General features: G+C 51.0%; 7 protein-coding genes across 7 annotated transcripts; 4 read left to right on the plus strand and 3 right to left on the minus strand.

Moving 5' to 3' along the window:
- Window positions 1–336: 336 nt before the first annotated feature.
- N7458_011742 (WD40 repeat domain-containing protein) lies at window positions 337–1760 on the minus strand (the record flags this gene model as incomplete). Its single annotated transcript, XM_056915124.1, has 4 exons — window positions 337–972; window positions 1047–1542; window positions 1638–1659; window positions 1739–1760. 4 exons carry the CDS (start codon window positions 1758–1760, stop codon window positions 337–339), a joined length of 1176 nt encoding a protein of 391 aa, XP_056759878.1.
- An 833-nt stretch (window positions 1761–2593) lies between these two features.
- N7458_011743 (uncharacterized protein) lies at window positions 2594–4390 on the plus strand (the record flags this gene model as incomplete). Its single annotated transcript, XM_056915125.1, has 1 exon — window positions 2594–4390. One exon carries the CDS (start codon window positions 2594–2596, stop codon window positions 4388–4390), a length of 1797 nt encoding a protein of 598 aa, XP_056759879.1.
- A 2447-nt stretch (window positions 4391–6837) lies between these two features.
- N7458_011744 (uncharacterized protein) lies at window positions 6838–8347 on the minus strand (the record flags this gene model as incomplete). Its single annotated transcript, XM_056915126.1, has 3 exons — window positions 6838–7058; window positions 7120–7719; window positions 7786–8347. The coding sequence occupies 3 exons, from the start codon at window positions 8345–8347 to the stop codon at window positions 6838–6840; spliced, it is 1383 nt and encodes a 460-aa protein (XP_056759880.1).
- A 1461-nt stretch (window positions 8348–9808) lies between these two features.
- N7458_011745 (SUR7/PalI family protein) lies at window positions 9809–10912 on the plus strand (the record flags this gene model as incomplete). The annotated part of the gene is made up of 2 exons (XM_056915127.1): window positions 9809–10250; window positions 10323–10912. 2 exons carry the CDS (start codon window positions 9809–9811, stop codon window positions 10910–10912), a joined length of 1032 nt encoding a protein of 343 aa, XP_056759881.1.
- Window positions 10913–12089: 1177 nt separating this feature from the next.
- N7458_011746 (peptide alpha-N-acetyltransferase complex A subunit ARD1) lies at window positions 12090–12979 on the plus strand (the record flags this gene model as incomplete). Its single annotated transcript, XM_056915128.1, has 2 exons — window positions 12090–12456; window positions 12588–12979. The coding sequence occupies 2 exons, from the start codon at window positions 12090–12092 to the stop codon at window positions 12977–12979; spliced, it is 759 nt and encodes a 252-aa protein (XP_056759882.1).
- Window positions 12980–13849: 870 nt separating this feature from the next.
- Window positions 13850–16096, minus strand: N7458_011747 (uncharacterized protein; the record flags this gene model as incomplete). Its single annotated transcript, XM_056915129.1, has 1 exon — window positions 13850–16096. One exon carries the CDS (start codon window positions 16094–16096, stop codon window positions 13850–13852), a length of 2247 nt encoding a protein of 748 aa, XP_056759883.1.
- Window positions 16097–17158: 1062 nt separating this feature from the next.
- On the plus strand, window positions 17159–18779 carry N7458_011748 (Zn(II)2Cys6 transcription factor; the record flags this gene model as incomplete). The annotated part of the gene is made up of 2 exons (XM_056915130.1): window positions 17159–17226; window positions 17291–18779. The coding sequence occupies 2 exons, from the start codon at window positions 17159–17161 to the stop codon at window positions 18777–18779; spliced, it is 1557 nt and encodes a 518-aa protein (XP_056759884.1).
- Window positions 18780–19614: the final 835 nt, after the last annotated feature.

Consider the following 19614-nt stretch of genomic DNA (forward strand, 5'->3'; position numbering starts at 1 on the left):
GGAACTCCCAGTTCTCGATCGAGGACATCGAACCCGAAGATCGACAAAAGTTCAAGGTTAACTTGAGATGAGTCTAATCGCTTCATGAGAGTGTTGATATTGATGTGTAAGAGATACAGCAGCTAAATCACTAGTGAAATGGTATCTCTCATGCGCTCCATAATTCATAAAGAGCGACTCGGGCACAGTCGCTATGATAAAAATGCAAAGAAAGCCCGCCCACCTACGCCGCGCTATGTCCCCCCAAACGCCAGCGAAACAAAAACGATAAGAATAGAAAAGCAAAAAAAGAAAGGAGAGGAAAGGGACAATCTGCAAATCACACAAACGACTTCCTCAGCGAGGCTCCGAGTAGTCGTTAAGCGCGACGCACACCGCGCCCCGGTGGTGGCCGCTGTACTGGCGGATGATAGTGCCAGTACTGAGCTCCCACAGACGGGCGTAATGGTCGCTCGACACCGTCACCAAGTACGCCGAGTCGGCCGAGAAGGCGCAGTCCCAGACCCACCGCTGGTGGCCAGCCAGGGTGGTCTCGAGGAAGAGGGTGTTGTTGACCGGGTCCATGGGCGGACCATCGGGCTGCGCAGCGAATGTCTGCTGCGTGGTCTCCTCTCGTGGCGCGTTATCCGTCAAGCGCAGCAGGTGACGGTTCGGGTCGAAGATGCGCAGGAGGTCGTTACCCCCGCTCTGGGCATCAGCCGGGGCGGCCTCGTCCTGGTTCTCCGCAGAGCCCGCCTGCGCCTGCCTCTCCTGCTTCTCCTTCCACTCCTTGAGGGCGGTCTTGGCCGGCGGGTACTCGGGGTCAAGGTTCCACACCTTGGCGGTGTGGTCGGCTGAGCAGGTGGCCAGGTGCTTGACATCGGGCGATAGGAGGACGCGAGTGAGGTAGTCCATGTGAGCATTGAAGGTGGCGATGGGGACCATCAATGCCTTTTCTTCGGTCTGAACCATGCGCCAAATGTAGACGTTTCCCTGGAGACAAAGGCTGATTAGTCCTCGAATCTTGGGGGAGGAAGGGGGGGAATTAAGAAGTGTAGTAAACATACCTTCTTGCTTCCAGCACACAGCAGCGATCCATCGGTCGCGACACTGACACTCGTAACAGAGCTGTTTTCTTCGGGTTCCAGCTGGTGAATGCACTTGCTCTCACCCAAGTCCCAAACACGAACATTGCCACCACGATCACCACTGATAAGCTCGGCCTGGTTAGGATGGATGACAACGTCATTGACGGGGAAATCGTGTCTGTAGTCACGCTGAAGGCTGCCGCTGCGGACATCCCAGACCTTGATGGAACAGTCCTCGGAACTAGTGACCATCCACTTGCCCTCACAGTGGAATGCGACTCCAGTGACATTACCGGAGTGACCCTCGAAAGTCATCAAGGGATTGGGGTTGCTCGACTTGGCGTCAAACAGCTTGACATTGTGGTGACCCGCAACGGCGAGGTACTTCTTGTCAGGGGTGATGCAGAGTCGATTGACCTGCGAGTCCGGGTGCTGAATAGTGCGGGAGCAAATGCCAGACAGGGCCTCCCAGAAGCTATTTTGACCGAACTCGAATTAGCTCCCGGTCCAAGCAGATACCGTGTCATTAAACAAGATCGCAGCTTGTACGCAGAGGGGAAAGTAACTCACCGGATGGTATGATCATACCCCGCTGTGTATTCATTTCTTTTTAGCAAATATTCAGCAGGGAATGCGGGGATGTCAAGTCCGCTGGATGCGGTTCCACTTACCCGTAGTAAGGAGGACGCTCATGACGCCACAGAACGGTTGTGGGCCCTGTGGGAGTTCTTTTGCAAAAAGATCTTTAATGGGATCTTCGGGAATTTCAGGAGTCACAGGTCGAGAGATCGGGGCAGGTGCAGTGGCTGCGAGCGCGGCGAGGGAGTAGATGATTTTAGTAGTGTCCAAGGGCCGCGAGGGAAGACGACCAGGATAAAGGTAGTAATCGGAATCAGAACGACTTGGGGGGTATTCTCGATGATGACCTCTTGAGCCCTCTGAGCAGCTTGATGAGCCTTTGCTCCAGGGATGTCAATCGGACTGGACTTGATAAACACAGGTCGGGGAGCAGGAGCAGCAGGAGGAGGGGGAGTGGCCGGCGGGAAGTAGTTCTCCTCGACCTGGGGGAGGTTCCGCGTCTTTTTGCCTGAATTTGCCGTGTTTGACATTGTGATCACGTGATCTGGAAAGCGGTGACCAGCCTTGGGATCCCAAGGCGGTGAGATGGGATGGTTTGAGGATGTAGCCTGGTTTGGAAGGCGGTAGACAGGGCGGTGAGATGGTTGAAGGAAGACAGGATCGAAAGCGCAGGGCGGTCAGAAATGTCCAGGCAGAATCCCCAGGCACGTAAACAAAAAAAAAGATCCCTACGCATGTGAAATACAACTAGAGACCCACCCAACTCGATGAGCTTCTTTCTCCCTACAACAACCCCCATACTGCTCGCTTTCACACTTTTACCCACACAACCACCTTGAACCTATTCTTGATGCTGTGAAGATCAAGTCCACCAAGCACCAGACTCTTCAACCGTTCTGCTACCAAGCCGTGAGGCAGTAGTGCCAGCTTTTTGGTCTCACCCCAAGATGGATAATATCATGGATACCCGTGAGTTGAGCTCCCTGGATTTTAGCTGCGATGAACATCATGATCTGGGGCTTACACTCTCCCCCGGATCACAGCTTCAGCTGGCCGTGTCCTCTCCCAACTCTCAGGAGGATGAGCTAGCGTCTCTGTTCGGCATGGATGATGACTTTGATCCATTCACCGACTTCGATAAGCTCGTTCACCAGGTATATGAGACTGCTGGCTCGAAGAAACGCACCAGTGATGAGGCTTTTGGAGGAGATATCGAGATTTCCCCAAGCAAGAGACAAAGCCAGGAGGAGCAATGCACCTCAGTAGCGACAGAGACAATTACGCAGCCACTCGACATTCACCCCGGCAGTCAAGCTTCCATTCCATCGATCCCATCCCATGCACTCCTCTCATCACGTCAAGCTCCTACTTTTATCTCTACGATAAAGGGCAAGGTTACCCTCAACTCAGAGAGCCTATCTCGCCTCGCGGCTGTCGAGGCTTTTACTCAAGGCAAGTCGAGTTCCCAACACATCTCGCCTTATGCCCTCGTTGGGTATTATCCATCTGCACCTAATCTACACTGCATGATTGGAAGAGGGACAGACTCCAGTGAAGTCCTTCGGAGTCGCCTTGACAGCTCCAGGCGTCGCCTCGATGTTGTCATGGCCGAGCGCAACAAGTATCGCGATGCCTTGCTCAAGTACGAGCAGGTAGACCCTGAGACTGGTCTTTTGGGGATCCGGAAATTGGAGACAGAACTCCTGAAGTCACGTCGCATGGTCTCAAACCATCGATATCGGGTGGACCAGCTGAAGATAGAAGTCCAGGAGTGGAAAGACAGATACACCGCCGTGGCGACCACACACAATTGCCTGATTCGGGACTATCAACAGCTTCAGGCTATCACATGTCACCCACCCTCCGCAGTGGAGGCAGCCTTCACCCCACCACAGGACAATCACCAAGGCAGCTATGAGCAGTTGCCTCAGACGTCCAACGCACCGAACGCTGCCTACGTACGACCACCCACTGACCCTTCGGGTATAAATCCTTCTGTCCCATCCCCAGCACCTCCCTTTTCCACCTCTTCTCCCACGAACAACTTCAAAACTCCCACCCCACGCCGTGTGCAATCTGCTGGCTCAGATACCTGTTCACAACCTGCTCTTTACGAAGATCAACCCACAGATCTTCTACCAAGTCACTTGGAAGATCTTCCAACAAGCCACCACTACGAAGATCTTCCACCCGATCTTCCAATCCCTCTCTCCGCCCAATCTCCACCTGGTGAGCCAACTACAATGACCACCAACTACGCCAATTCCACCTTCTCTGGCCGCGGTGGCTACCTGCCGCCAAACTCCTCTGACCAAGCGGCCTGCACCCACCAACACGCCGGCATCGCCTACGAGATGCCTTCCGCCAATGTCACCGCCGCCACCCCGGTGGCTACCGTTTCCGCTCTGCCTGTGCCTCCCAAGGATATCGTGGTCATCGACCTGACCGGCGATTCAGACACAGATGTGAGCCCCCAAGGATCCAACGCCCCATCTCCAACTCCGCTGACCCAGGATTCCAGCCCGTTGATCGAGTTCCGCCGCCGTTTCCGCAAGAAGAAGCTGGACTGGCTCCATGAGAGCAACAGCAGCGTCGCGGACAGCGCAGTTGCAGATCCCATCTGCAAGAATCTCAACTCTCGCAAGCGCAAGCGAGAGCTCGGCAAGGAATTCGTCGCCACCACATCCGGCGAAGCCTACAGCCACGTGCAGGCACAGAAGGTACTTTCGTCCGGTTCGCCGTAATCGTCTGTTCTGTTCTTGTCCTGTTGACCTGGTTTTTCTATCTAGCACGTTCGTTGGGCCCTGGGGGGGACCGTTGACCCCACTCTCCGGTGCACCCTCTTCTTCTGGCGTCGTCGAGGCCAAAGGTGACACGTCTCCTCCGTACAGCATCACAGACGAGGAGTTCGCCCAGATGCTGGAGGAGGCTCTCGCCCGCGGCTAGACGCCGGAGTAAGAGGGTGCTTTGAGGTGGGTTGAGAATGGGGGAGACAAGAGTGGAGGGAGGGGGAGGGGAAGGGTGTTTCGCAAAGAATCGCCGTGGTGCGTTGGGAGGGAGGGCATCATAGCTGAACGTACATAGCTATGCATTCCTGGCAAGCGCAAGCAATGGATCCGGCCGTGTTCCAAGTCATCAATATCGAGTCGTCTAAAGGTGAATGTGTAGACACTATGCTGCCATTACAATGGGGTAAACTATTTCACCTTTTCTCTGCCAACGATAAGAGATAATAACCCAGCATTGATCTCACCTCCAACCTCAGCGCTATCATCAAATCTCATAATTCCGTCCATCACCTGCGACCCAGTATATCAGGGTATTTCAGCTAGAATTGAGGCCGATATGAACTATCAATCTCCATTCTAGGGATGAAAATAGGAACCAGTAAAAAAACATCTCCCGACTTAGTCACAATTGTGGAGCGATTTCGAATTTCGCTCTTCTTTTGTCCTTGACCATATTGGCTCCTCTGTAGGTTGTAATCACGGTGTCTAGCTTCGGATTCTTTGTTTCTTTCTTCGGGATTGTGTACTCAAGCTCCACCCCAACACTTTTTATACGTACGGGTGTGTACCTTCACACTAACCACTTTCCTGTTTCGGAAGGCGAATGCCATGTACGGTGGGTATTATCGTTCATTGACACGCCATAGTTACAATTCCTAAGTTCCCGAGTGTAGTTCAAGTTATCACTTTAGATGTGATAGCCAAAGAGGGGATTAAGTCCTCCTCCAAAATGGCGCCTAGCACTGAAGGATCACTGGAAACATGTCTTAACAGATGACCAAGTCAACACTCAAAATATTCGTAAAGAAGAGTTCTCATGCTTTTCCAAATTTAATCCCATTATATGCTACACGGTGGAGCTATGCAGGCTTGAGGTTATGCCAATTAGCGAAAATGATGCGTTGCCTGTAGGAGGCCTCGGGAATTGCTATCAGGATAATGAAGGCCTAGGGTATTGGTTATCTACTTTGTACCACTAACGGCAACTGATTTGTATAGATAAGAAATCTCATGCGCAGTCTTCTCTCGTCCGGGCAGATGTTCCTTATTAATCATGTAGCCACTTCGTTGTCATATCCTTGGTTAAGAATGCCGCCCGCCACGTGGATTTAAACTCCTAACCCCAGCCCCTGGTATGTCGAACCATGGATTCCACCTGCCTTATTCTTCAGGAACCGTGAACAAACCGAGCTCTATTCAAATAATACCCCTCTGAAGAGGCCACTTCATCATGTCAATATCCACTACTACCTCTCATCAATCCATCCGTTAGAGTCCGCTCGAAACCTACGTTCCATAGTCGACGTCTCATTATGCCCACTTCTGGGGCGCTTGTTTTGTATTGCTCAGTCGCTTTCGCTTCCCGGTCAACATTGATGCATAGGCCAGAACCAAACGTTGCGAGGCCGTCAAGTTGCCGTACCAGCGAGTTCAAAATTGCACCTCTACGTTCCTATGCCTAATGACTTAGCATCCCTCGCAATTCACGATTTGTAAGTTGGCATCACAGAAATTTGAACATTTCAGTACAAGGCATGCTTCATCAATCCATATCCGGAGAGTGTCATCGGGAAATATCCAATCGACGCGGAAGCAATCACCGAGGATCATTCTCCAAGACCGTTCCAGCCCTAGATAACGCCCCAAGCACTAAGTTCATACTAAAGCATAAGAGTATTCCAGACGTAACAGACCCCATGAAATAGGCAAAATCAAATTATGAAGACCGTGCGAATTTGTAACTGGATGAATATCTGTACCCCCAACATAACACACAGAACTCCAGCTTGGTGCTCCTTAAATCGGACAGCCCGTAGTCTCTGCAGCGTCTGCTTCACTCGAACTTGGATCTTGAGAGCGCTCAAAGTGCGGAGGGGCAATAGCTTTGATCTAGGGTTCGGCGAATACTAACTGACGTGCAATCCAAACCAGTCCGGCAATTTATACAGTGTAACATCATTCGAAAGCTAGTTTAATTGTGCATGAAGAAATGATATCTGAAATTAAAACTATCCAGGGTTTCAGTGCATATGCAATGATATTCATGGCTAAATCAGCTATTTACACGAAACTCCAACATACCTAGAGGAAAGAGGAACCGGCGCCAATGAGCAAGCTATCCCGCCCAAACGATGAAGTTTACAGAATGAAAACAAAAAACATGTCGTAAGGGTCATACGAGCCTAGAATTGAGATAGGAAGAACTGGACACCGACCGCGATAGCCAGCATTGTCGACAGGCTGGTTACCGATATGCCCGGCACGGCGGCAGATTCTTGACCGCAGCATGTACGGTTGTATGTCACGTTGTTCATCTCAGCGGCGACTTCGAAGACGGAGCCGTTGAAGTTGCCGTAGTTGTAGTAGTCGACCAGCAGGAAGTTAGGTGGGCGGTCCCAGTCACCTGATGGCAGCGTTAGTAAGTCCAGGTCAGGGCGACGATGATGGGTAGAAGGGACACTTACGGGTACAATTGTGTGCCATCCACCCCAGACTCCCATTACCGTTTACGGCATTGGTCTGGTTGAGAACAGCGGAGTTGGGAATCAACAGGCTGAAAGAGCCCAGATTAAGCTCCAGATTGAGGTTGTGGTTAGCCATGTACATGCGACTCTTAGCATCCTGGGTGGACAGATTAGGAGGGCGCTGCTCCGTGCAAGGGAAATTGGCGTCTGTCGGCGAGAAGGGCGTCTCCCACATCTGCGAGAATTCGTCCATCAGCCACGGGATGGCTGTCTGGTTGGCCTGGTAGTCCATGAAGAAGACGGCGCGCTTGCCGGTCAGAATCATTTCCGACAGCGTGGGCCAATCGTCCAGACCCATGGGGATCTTGGATGGGGTGTAGGCCATGTCATATAGACCCGAGTTCATGATGGGCTCGGTGAAGTTTTGTGGAGAGACGTAGTCATAGTTGCCGATGAGGATGGTGACTACGTCGTAGGGGTTTTTGCGCATCCATTGGGCGACTGTGGTGAGGTAGGCCTCGAGAGTCCCGACATTGATGATATCGCAGGAAGTGTGGCAGAGCATCATGGTGCCATTTTGGTAGTGAGTTTGGAATTGAACTGCGTGGATGTTAGGTGGAGGATGTTTCTAATAATGGAGGGGTTTGTTCTGCGAGGGTTTCTTACGCATTCGAATGCCATCGTCGAGTTGGGCCGTCACGTCCAGCGCCTGGTTTGCGGCCGCATTTCCTTTACGCACGAACGGGCTGTTATGGGCTGCGACCATGGTGATATTGGAGTAGTTGCGCGCGCAGAACTCGGCATAGTTGTTGCACGGGCGAGTGTTAACGACCGGTGTCTGGGTGGAGGTGGACGACGCGGTGGCCGTCGCATTCATGGTCCCATTGCCAAGGGTCGTTGTATGGCCGCCGCCCATCAGAATTGTCAGGGAGTCGGATGTGGTGGTCACAATTGTCTGGTTGCCCGAACTGGTCGTTGTCGCATTGGGAGCGGTCGTCGTGGATACCAAGACCGAGGAGTTGCCATTGTCGAGGGTGATTGTGGTGCTATAGGTGATATAATTGCCGGATGGCACGGCCACGGTGGACGGGTTGGTCACTGTGGATGCGGTCGATAAATCCAAGGCCGTCGAAGAATCGGATTTGCTGGAAGTAGATGACTCGGAGGTCGTAGTGTCGGCCGCAGCCACTCCTGCGAGGAGGGCCAGCACGAGAGATGACAACCTCATGGTGAAAGGTGTCGCGTGTGTGTACCCTGAGAGGACGGAGGAGGAAGGAGCTGTGTTGACAAGTGATTTAGAGAGAAAAAAGCGAGTAAGGTCCCAAGTGGGAGGGCTGCAATGGATGCTGTTTTTTTTTTGTCTCTGCCTGGCGAGAAGTCCCGAGTCATGGTCCGCCCAGACCTGGCAGCAACTTGCAACAAATACCAGCACCACAAGCTGGGACTATCAGCGGAACCAGAACCACCGAGTCTCCAATTTTTGGTCCAACCAGGGTCTGGTGGGGACAGGCGCAGCGCTAGATGACGTTGCCAGCAACAGTGACTGGGCGATGGGCCAATTGATACGGGACGTGCGGATCTCCACCACCAGGGTGCAATGAGACACTCACCCCTTGGAGCTTTTATTCTGGGGTTGGTCCTTGTGAATGGTGCCCAAGGTACTCCAATAATACTTTACTCGGACTCGGCGTGACTGACGTCGTTAGAAAACGATTGATCTCTTTGGGGGGTTCTTCTACTGTACAGAAGTAGTACTACGTAAATGTCGATGTCAACGTCGTTGCAGCAGGTGCAAATAGCCTCCGGTCGGCAACCGGCTTGCATGATCGCCGTGGCTGATGTACGGCAGCGGATTGCGGCCACCGATGGGAAATCCGTCCATTGGACATCTATTTGACCGCCCTAACACTGTGCCCATCCAATGCACGAATCTATTGTAGGTTTACTGTTTATTTGTCGTAGATGACTTATAGACTAGATTGTTAGTTATCAAATATCTCATTTCATCCAGAATCCGCCCTAACAAATAAGCCCAAGTAGTGTCGAGATTAAATGATACTAGTGTCAACCAATTCGGTGATCCACGTAAGATAAGCGCATTAGCTTACGGAGGCGGAATTCGATGCCCTACAGTAGTACAGTTCAGTACTTATTTTACAGTAGTTCTTTGACTGGCTTCGAAAATCAGGACATTCAAGAGTCTGCCGGAGTAGGTACTGTAGTGGGTCAATTTCAGGATTCTACCAGATATTCTGCCTTTGACAATCGGTATCCGATCGGTGGCCGCAATCTGCCGCTGTACTTATGGAGCAGACTAGCGACAAGCCACTGACGATCCGACCGGGGAGCTTTGGGCTCAGGGATTATCACTGCATTATTGTTATTATTTGGTGGATCTCGACGCCGTACTCGTACGGGCAACTACCGCTGCGGATCACAGATCGACCTGGGCCCTCTTCTCTGGCCCTCTGCAAATGGCAGTTAAAAATATCCCCCGCCCAGACTCTCGTTCCTGTGGCTTTTCGCATTACCTTCTTTGCCTCCCAAATTTATGGATGCCTAAACGTCATTTTCTCACTGCCACCGCGCCTTTCCCACTATCCTGACCGACCGCGGACTCTCCTCTGCCCTCCTCTCATTCTTCTCCTTCCATCCTCATCATCGCACCGTCTTCTTCAGTCGACTCAATATGGCCGACGGGACGGATGCTCCCGTCAAGGGCAAGCGGCACCTCCCTCTCTTCCGTCGCACCTCACCAGACCGGCCCGTGGCTCATCGGCGCCAGTCTACCGTTCATTGGCACCGCGCCGTCCGCTCTCTGCTTTACCTAATCGCCTGGATCTTTGTTGTGCTGGTGGGAATTGGCAATGTGGCCAACAAGCCAGTCCTGCGCAGTACATACTTCCTCTACCTCGACCTTTCCAATATTATTCCTTTGTCCGTACCCAATGCAGTCCTGATCAATTCCATTGCTCGGTCAATTGGCTTGCACGATTTCTACCAAGTCGGGCTTTGGGGGTTCTGCGAGGGCTACAATGATGAGGGGATAACCAACTGCTCGAAACCGAAGACGCTGTATGCTTTCAACCCGGTCGACATTATTGTCAATGAGCTCTTGGCCGGCGCAAGTAGTATGTTTATTTCTGTCTATTTTACACCAACTATAATGTTCAATCCAAGCTAACCATGCCCTCTTCCAACAGTTGCCCTGCCCAGCGATATCCAAGAGCCTCTACACCTTGCCAAAGTTGCATCGCATTGGATGTTTGGCCTCTTCATTGCTGCGGCAGTCTTAAACTTCATCATGATCTTCCTCAGCCCCTTCGCTGTCTCCTCACGACCTCCACAGTCCATCAAGTCTTGGGTCTCGGGCGGCCAGGTTACACCCTCGGGAAAACCACCCCACCGACGCCGCACCTTTGTCTTCCTACGCGCATTCCCCTTCCTCATTCTATCCTTCTTCACTGCACTAGTGACTATCGTCGCCTCAGCCGTCGCAACGGTCATGTTCATCATTTTTGCCAACGTCTTCGCCAATGCCGATCCCAATTTAAACATCAAGGCGCACGTCGGCGTGCAGATGCTAGTGTTTATGTGGATTGCTTCGGGATTCAGCCTGTTCGCATTCATCATCCAGCTCGGCTCCTGCTGTGCAGCTTGTTGTGGTGGTCGCAAGGCCCGTAAGCAACTCAAGGCTCAGGGGATCGATCTGCGCGAGAAGAGCTCCGTGCAACCCAGTTCCCCTGATACTCCAGTGGATCCCCAGGCGCCCCACGCAATTACTAGCGATTAATTGTTGACCTTTGTCTATATCCATCATGGTGGACTCGACGTGATGTGCCAGTCGAGTCTGTGAGTTATTGTTTGTCATATGTTGGTGTATTCAGTTCCATTTGGGTTGGACATGTCTTTTCTGTTCTTGGTACCAGGTTTCACAGCGTGCCCAGTCTTCATATTCTTCTTATGACCATCATTTTAGATACATAGCCGGATGAAAAAATCATGATCTATATATAGAAAAATTTAACCATACCAGTACTGAGATGTCTCTATATAATACAAGCATAGTCCTTACTTGATCATAGCTCAAGTCATCCCTTCTATCGAGTAATTTGGTATTCTTACACAGGTGAGACAGCAGTCTCAGTCCGTTTCACAGGGAGATGCATCCTTTTCAATAAACTGGGACTACATACCAGCTATAGAGTTCTCTATATGACGATACATCACGACTTGAATTCTTGGTTCTGTATTATACACGTGAGCTATACTCGCAATGGCCTGGGGAGGTACTACCACGATGCAATAAATAACATCGAGCAATCTATTGATCTAGACGATTTACGTCTATCGAGTTTGAAGATGTCTTGGAACGATAGAAACTTCCTTCGGGGGCCGATGATCCTTGTTAATGGATCTTTAAGGTACAGCCCTTCTCTATCACTTTGTCATGGCATAAACTGTCGGAGCGGCCCTCAACACGCGCAATTAATTTAGCTACATAATAGGCCGGGGGCATGAGCATCGATAGGTCAACCCTTCGGGTCAATTTTTACCCATCTGCCTTATCTCAGGCGGCTAGGAGCAATACGTATCTTAGTGAATGTACTTTTCATGAATGGATTTGCATAGAATCGTAGCTCTGAAGCTATTTGAAGCAAACCATATACATCAGAATACATATTGACCCACCATCGGACAGCTCTGTTCTGCGAGAACAAAGTGAATCAGATTAAGTATGCCCACCCAACCGTCTACTTAGTTCTCTACACCCTCAGCCCCACACCTACCAATCACATGACCGCATATCCCGCGGGTCATCGCAAGACCACCGAAACCAAAAGCCTCCAGCACGCTCCCAATCCAACACCTACGCTGCCCACCTCTCCAGCCTCAATTCCACCTCTCCCTCCAAACCCGACTCCTAGAGGACCCTCCAAACGTGGACCAATCCACCACAACCCGCCAAAATGGTCGACATCGTCCCCCTCTCCTCCTACCCCTCCTACATCGACCTGCTCCCCTCCATCCAAACCTGCAACATCACCAACCTCCCCGAAAACTACTTCCTGAAATACTACCTCTACCACGCCCTGACATGGCCGCAACTGAGCTTCGTCGCCGTTGTCCGGCCCAAGAACGGGTATAAGAGCGGCGGTTCTGGCCCCGGCGTCGCGGGAGATATCTCCGGCCAGTATCCGAAGGTTGTGGGGTATGTTTTGGCGAAGATGGAGGAGGAGCCGACGGATGGTGTGCAGCATGGTCATATTACGAGTTTGAGCGTGATGCGCACGCATCGGAGGTTGGGAATTGCGGAGCGCTTGATGCGGATGAGTCGTGAGTTTCTTTTTTCTTTTTTTTTTTTTTCCGAGTCCCTTTCTTTTTTAGACGCGGTCTGGGTGTTGCGCTTCGCTGTGCATATTTCAGATGCTTGAATTGAATATCTGGTTACTGATTATTTGCATTAGAGCGCGCAATGGCCGAGTCCCACCGTGCCAGCTATGTCTCCCTGCACGTGCGTATGTCCAACACCGCCGCTCTGCGTTTGTACCGCGATACCCTGGGCTTCGAGGTCGAGAAGATTGAGAGCAAGTACTATGCCGACGGCGAGGATGCTTATGCCATGCGCCTGGACCTGCAGAAGCTGTGGTTGGATTGGAAGGCGATTGAGAAGAAGGACCGGGAGAATGAAAAGGCCGATGGGAAGGGTGATGATGAGAATGCCGACGAGGGCGATGAGGTTGGCGAATTGGGCAAGAAGGAGGATGGCAAGGAGGGTGAGAAGATGGTCAAGGTTAAGGTTGGTCGTGGGTTGGGAGTTGGGGAGTTGGTCGAGAGGAATGAGAGTCAGCAGTCATGAGCTTGGGGTTTGCTATCTATTGTGTATGATAGAGACTATGATCGAAAAGCTTGTGTGGGTGTGGCCTGGCATGAATGTCCTCGAGGAATGGACTGATCTATGAAATCATCAAAGTGGATGTACATGATGATGAATGTGCAAAATATCCTGGTTGAATTCTCATATCCAGCATCATAAGTTTTTTGTGGGATATAATCCCAGTATTGGTATTCCAGTCACTCTCCCCCCTCATATGGCCTAGTGGTCTATTGACCTTTGGGTGTGCCCTGAAAAGGGCAAACATGTGATAGGAATAGGTACGGCCTCCAGTGTTGAGTATAACTCCACGGATGGTCGGACACATCCCTAGGCGGGGAGAGTGGGCGGGTGGGCATGCGAGGTGGTGGCAGCACCTCCTCGCGGATAAAGATCTTTTTTTCTATTTTTTTGAATAAAATATATATTATAAAGATACTTGATTATAGTCATTATTTAATTCTATAAATGCACCTTTCTAATAATATTGTGAGGGTGTAGAGGATGTATTGTATATCGAGCCTGGGATCGGGTTGCTCTTGGTGATGTACTCCAGCATCGTGGGGTGGTGATGGAGCATCATGGCGAGGTATATAGGGAACGAAAAGTTGGTGGTTCGATCCATTGGTGAGGAAGGCTCTATCCTTTTCTTTTCTTTTCTTTTCTTTTCTTTTCGTCCTTGGTTGATGTGGCAGTTGTATGGCTACGTAAAGACTATACCAATCTGTTTGCCGTGAACTCGTAAATTCATTGATCCTAGCTCATTCGAAGAGACTTGAACTCTCGCAAAACGTGACATCCACCGAATACTTCAATATATACACACAGAAAGGGAAATTTCATCAAACAAAAGGCTTAAATGCCACTGCCATCCTGCTTTGCATCCTTTCCATCTTTCGAATCCGAGTTGGACTTCTGCTGCTTCTTCGCACTCCGCGACTTCAGCATTTCTTTAAAGCGATCCTGCGGCCTGGCCTTCCTACCCGAAAGCTCAGATGGGACCTCATTCACACTGGACTGCGACGCAGTGGACAGTGGGTTCGCTGTTCCTTGCGCACTAAGATCCGAGCTTGCATTGGACCGCACGGGTACACTTCGTTGGGGACCTGGGGAGGATACAGGTGCGGTCTGAGAACGGACTGGACGAGGATTCGGGGTATCTCCATCTCCAAGTGCCAAATTGCCCATGCGGCCGTCCAGCGAGGTTTTATCTTTCGCTTTGTTCTCTGCACTCGCTAGGGCCTTACGTCGACGATTCCATTTCGCGCGCTTCCTATCACGCTGTTCATTGCGTGCGCGTCGCACGATATCTCGGAATGCTTGCTTGGTAGCCCGCATCTCTTCTTTCATGGCGCGACGCTCATTTGTTTGGCGTTCCTGTTGTTCGGGCGATTCCCACCGACCCCAATCACTACTGTCTGCACTGTTGGGCTGCTGCTGGAACCGCCCATTGCGCCAATTCTGACGGCCAGACGCCCTCGCTTCGCGACGAGATTCTTGCAGGACGTCTAGCTGCCGACGGAGGTCGACGGCCGCATCATATAATGTGCGGTCGTGCCTATCGTGTAAGTTCTGTAGCTGCGTACGAACGGTCGCTAGATCTGAGGGGCTGAGATCGGAAGTTGTCGAGAGAGTGTCAATGGAGCTGAGTGAAGATTCGGAAGAAATGGAGCTGATGGAGGCACGACGGGATCGATCAATGAGGGGGTCTTTGTTGCCGGCCTTGGTTTGACCCTCGGACTGGTCACGATTCTGATTCAAGGTTGTGTCTTGGTTTGTCTGGTTTGATGCTTGATTTGAGGGTTGGTTTTCGTTGTCAGCCCGCGCGGGAGGGCTTGGGTCGTTTGGAGGAGGTGTTGGCGTGCTCTGCGTGGGGCCGGTGGTCTGGCTCGGATTCCATGAAGGCCCCTGGTAAGTGTACGGGGCAGATGGCTGTACACCTTGCTTGCTCCCATGAAGTCGGGCCTGCTCCTCAATCCATCGTCCATGCGCCAGCGCTTGTTCCTCAACCTGTCGACCATAATTCATGGCATGTGAACTGATTTGATCCCCATAATGCTGAGCCTGTTCGGCAAACCGTTCTCCGTATTTTTGCGCCTGTGATGTAAGCGAAGAGATCCATCCAAGCGCACCGCCGGTCTTCTGAGTGCCGGAATTTCCGAATTGTGGCTGAGTATAAGCCCAGTTGTTCCATTGCCAGGGCGGAACACCCGGAGGCGGTGGTGGTGGAGGGGGATAGTATTGAGGAGGTTGATTGTTGGGAAGTGCACCGTGCCCCGGGAATGGAGGAATTGCTCCATATGGTCCAAAATGACCCGGCACCGGTGGGTAAGAATAAAGTTGGTGTGGAGGGACCGGCCAGCCAGCTGGCGACGGTGCATGCTGCCCTGTTAAGGGTGACGGCGCATTCGCATTTGTCGCATGCTGGCTATCCAGAACCCCCGCAGCGCTGGGACTTTGTGTTGCTCTGGTGGCAGCTGGGTAGCACCGAGGGCAAAGCGCGGACGAAGGCGCTGCATCGGATTCACCAACATACACAAAGTCGATCCGAGCTGCGCGTGGCTCAAAAAAGCATTGATTCCATTCGTCCACCACAGCGGCGATCCGGGCTTGTCGCTGCTCATCTGTTTCTTGCGGTCGATCCTTGCGATCTCGCTGGATCTCAGCGCGCAGCTGCCGGGGGAGGTGCTGCGAGGCAGCAGCCAAGCCTAATTGCGGTGGAAATAGATACCGCAGGAAGGTATCCCAGTCCTGCTGGGCAACATCGTCCACACTTGAAGTCCAGCATCGAGGTCGTCGAGGAAAATCTTTGGCTGAGCTACGCGGGTATATCGTCATATGATGATACAAGAGATCACGGCTCTCGTCCAAGCTCGTTGGTGGTCGCTCCTCGAAATAGGTCACCGCGGAGGTGAAGTGAGTGGGCACGACAGCCGGGGTCGACGGTGTGCTGGACTGGCTAGCGGTCGAGCTACTGGGATCCTGAGATGCTGAAACATTCCCACGCAGAGGGGCCGAGCCGCTGCCATTATTGCGACTATTCGCAGGCGCCAGCAACGGGTCAACGGCCGAGTAAGGCGGTGGAGCCTCTTCCTGGTCCATTGCGCGAGAGGCTAGAGGTGTAGAAGGCCTCTCTCTGTAGACCGTCGATCGGGAAAAGCCACAGAGTCTAATCAGCTAGCAGGCAAGGATCGTCGAGGATCACGAAATGGGCGATAGTCAACGCAGGCCCTCCATAGTCAGCGCGAGTTGAGCGACACTCCAACGGTCGTAAGAGTAAAGACGACGATAAGATAACGTGGAGAGGGGAATTGGGCTAGAAGGCAGCAGAATTTCCGCCCTTGGCGGTGTCCGCTTACTGCACGCCATCAGTACGGTCAGTCTGCAAGACAACCACGAAGAATTGAACTATCCTTAATGCCTTCCAATGGCCAACTATTCTTGGTCAAAGATGAATTGTCGGTAATTTGAACTTGCATTAGTTCACATGGGTATCCAACTCGTGCTATTTGTCGACGTCGGTCAAGTCATGTGACCTAGCGATGAATTGCCATCCAAGAACCAGCACGGGCATAAGTATGTACTCAAATTTGACCAGAGGAACATTATGTTTGATCATGATTGGCCAGTAGTTCAAGATCAGCAATGGATCTCCAGATCACCAGGGCTTAGGTTCTGACATGAAATATGTATTATCAGCGCGGCTACTACTACTATTAGACGATGCGGGGCATTTTGACTGTGAACAGACTTGGGTTCTACACTTACGCACCGGGTGATGATGTTAACAGAATACGTGATCAGAAATTGTACATAGATCTGCTTTAAGCCCCAAATTATCTTCCCTGTACCGGACCAAGAAGCACTAAGTCATCCAATGCTTAGTGTTACAGTCTTACAGGCCATGCCTGGGGTCACATGACCCTCCATTTTAGCCAGAACGACCATGATGCACAGCCTTGATGACAGGAATGCTTGGCTAATTTCTACACAGTAGCGGGCGATTGTTACTAGATGGCAATTGACAGAAATCGGAAGAAAAATAGTTTCCTGTGAGGAGCATATCGAGGCTTCCAAAGTCCAGTGGAATACTAGCCAGGCCCGTTGACAAGTCCTCGCAAGAAAAGAAGATCGCGTGAATGGGTAGTGACACCCATCAAAACAATGCTCGCCTATCAACACTACTACCCCGGCAGCGAAATTCTACCCAGCGCAGATCTCGGTCAGGCTGCGTGACTTGCAGGTAAATTCTTTTCCTTGAGGAGAATGTGTGCAGCCAACGCTGACTTCTTACAGGGCACGACATGTGAAATGCGGCGAAGAGAAGCCTAACTGCAAGAACTGTATGAAATCAAATCGCGAATGCAAATACAAAATAAATCTTCCGATAGAACGTCATGAAAACCGCAACCAGGTCTACCACGGCCCTCGCTGGTCGCTCAGCGCAGACAACTGCCTCAAGGTACTACCCGGGACCATGGAAGAGCGTGAGTTCGTGCATATATTCTGCACAAAGACTGCACGCATGCTTTCTGGGTACTCCACGTCTGACTTATGGTGTCGCCTGCTACCGCAACTTAGCCATCATGAGCCTACGGTTCGACATGCTGTCGTTGCGCTCAGTGCGGCTCATGCTAAGCGTCCATCCTCGTCTCGAGCACTCCAAAAGTCTCATGAGGTCTTTGTTTTAGAACAGTACAGCAAGGCAATTCAGAGCTTGCGGCTCCTGCTATCAAAAGCCCAAGGCCCTTGCTTTACTGTATTACTAGTGACATGTTTGCTCTTTTCTGGTCTCGAAATGCTCCACGGGAATGAAAGGCGGGCACTTGATCATCTTGAGGGCGGGATGAAGATCCTTTCAAGTCAAAGGCAAGCCCAAACCTCCATGGGGAATAGTAGCGTGGATCGCGAGTTGTTCCAGGTGTTATACCGACTCAACATTCAGCTTCCATACTTTGGCCGGCCCTTGATACCCTTGAATATAAGTCTGCAGAAGCTTGGTGTCAAATCTCATGAGAGACTGTTGACATTCGACAACATCGCACAAGCTCGCGAGGTGATGGCGAATCTCATGCAACGGTCGATACTCCTCAGTGCCACCATTCGAATGAGTGGAGAAAATTCTCCCGAGTCAAGACTTCTGAAACATGAAGAGGAGCAAAGAACGCTCCTGCGAGAGACCGAAATGTGGTACATGGCATTCACGGAGATGATGAAAAAGCCAACCAAGGAGGTCGGAATTCTCGATCCGCGTGCCCCCTGGATCCTACAAATCGAGTACCACACGGGGATGGTGTGGATTCCCTGCATTAGCTCCCGCGAGCAATTAGCCTATGACAACTATCTGTCGCACTTTGAGGCAGTCTTTCATGCAGCAGAGCAAGTAGTTCGTCTCAGTGAGGAGACCAACCCCGAACACCCAGGCTCGAAGTCCTTCTGTTTGGATACCGAGCTTCTACCAATGCTTTATTGGACTGTGACTAAGTGCCGCTTTCCTTTGCTTCGACGTAAAGCAATTTCCACGCTCTCTCGTTATTCCAAACAAGAAGGTATTTGGGATGCGCAACTTTACTGTCGGATTTTACAGAGAGTCGTGGAAATCGAAGAAGCCCCGGTTGCTTCTCTGCCGGTTGATAAAAGAATTCCTGCCGAGGCCCATCGTCTACATGATGTGCGCGTAAATCCAGAGAATGGCTTGATTCAAACCCAAGTGTCTGTTTTCATGACCATGAAGCCGCACGGTCTTGACGGTGAATGGATGAGCTGGTGGGAGTACGTGGAGTGAAAGCGAGAGTGATCATTAGGATTAATAATAGATCCTCTTACTTGCTATTCCGCGGCATGTAAATTAAGCTAAAACTAATTTCTATTTCTGAACCAGAACTAGTCAGAACTAGTTATTTTGGGGGTTCTTAGCAACCTGAGACGTTGATCAGTTCTGTTGATTTAAATCAACAGGGAAGGGCATAATTGCTTGAGATTTCCTTCGCCGCGCGAATACTTGAACTCAGATAAACGATGCCTTGGAGATATCCGGTTTAGTAGCAACAGCGATTGAACTAGGTAGCCTCTTAGCCAACTGTAATTCTCCATATTAAAGTATTGTTTGGAACAGTTGACGAGTTCGGGTGGCTCCGGAAGTGGAGCCAACGTACGGTGTTAGACATTTTCTAACAAACACTCCAAGTGAAACGAACTACATGTCGTTGTTCAAAGCATAATTATAGTTCTAGTTGGTTAGTGAACACCTACCAGCAGAAGATGACTAACCATGAGGTTTGATCAATCATATTTGTCCCCCTATTTTCCCTAATTTTCATCATAGTTTATAGTTTTACGCCGATGATCCGTGGGTTACATGTGACTAAGGGGCCTCGATATTAACCACCTTTCTCTCGACAGTCTTCTCCTCAAGCCAAGTGAACAGCTCGATGACCGAAACTTAATCAAAATCTAGATATCCAGAAGGGTAACAGTGGTAGATAGATTAGTAGTGAGGCTAACTAGGGGAGGAGAATAGGTAGGCTACTCCCGTCTTTAGACGAGGACACAAAGTCTATATGACTCGTTTAGCGAAGAAAGTCTGACATCGCTGTCGGAAAACTTCTAGTTCCTTGCTT

This window comes from Penicillium daleae (assembly GCF_028827525.1).
Source record: "Penicillium daleae strain IBT 16125 chromosome Unknown utg000009l_segment0_segment0, whole genome shotgun sequence".
In the NCBI taxonomy this organism is placed as follows: Eukaryota; Fungi; Ascomycota; class Eurotiomycetes; order Eurotiales; family Aspergillaceae; genus Penicillium; species Penicillium daleae.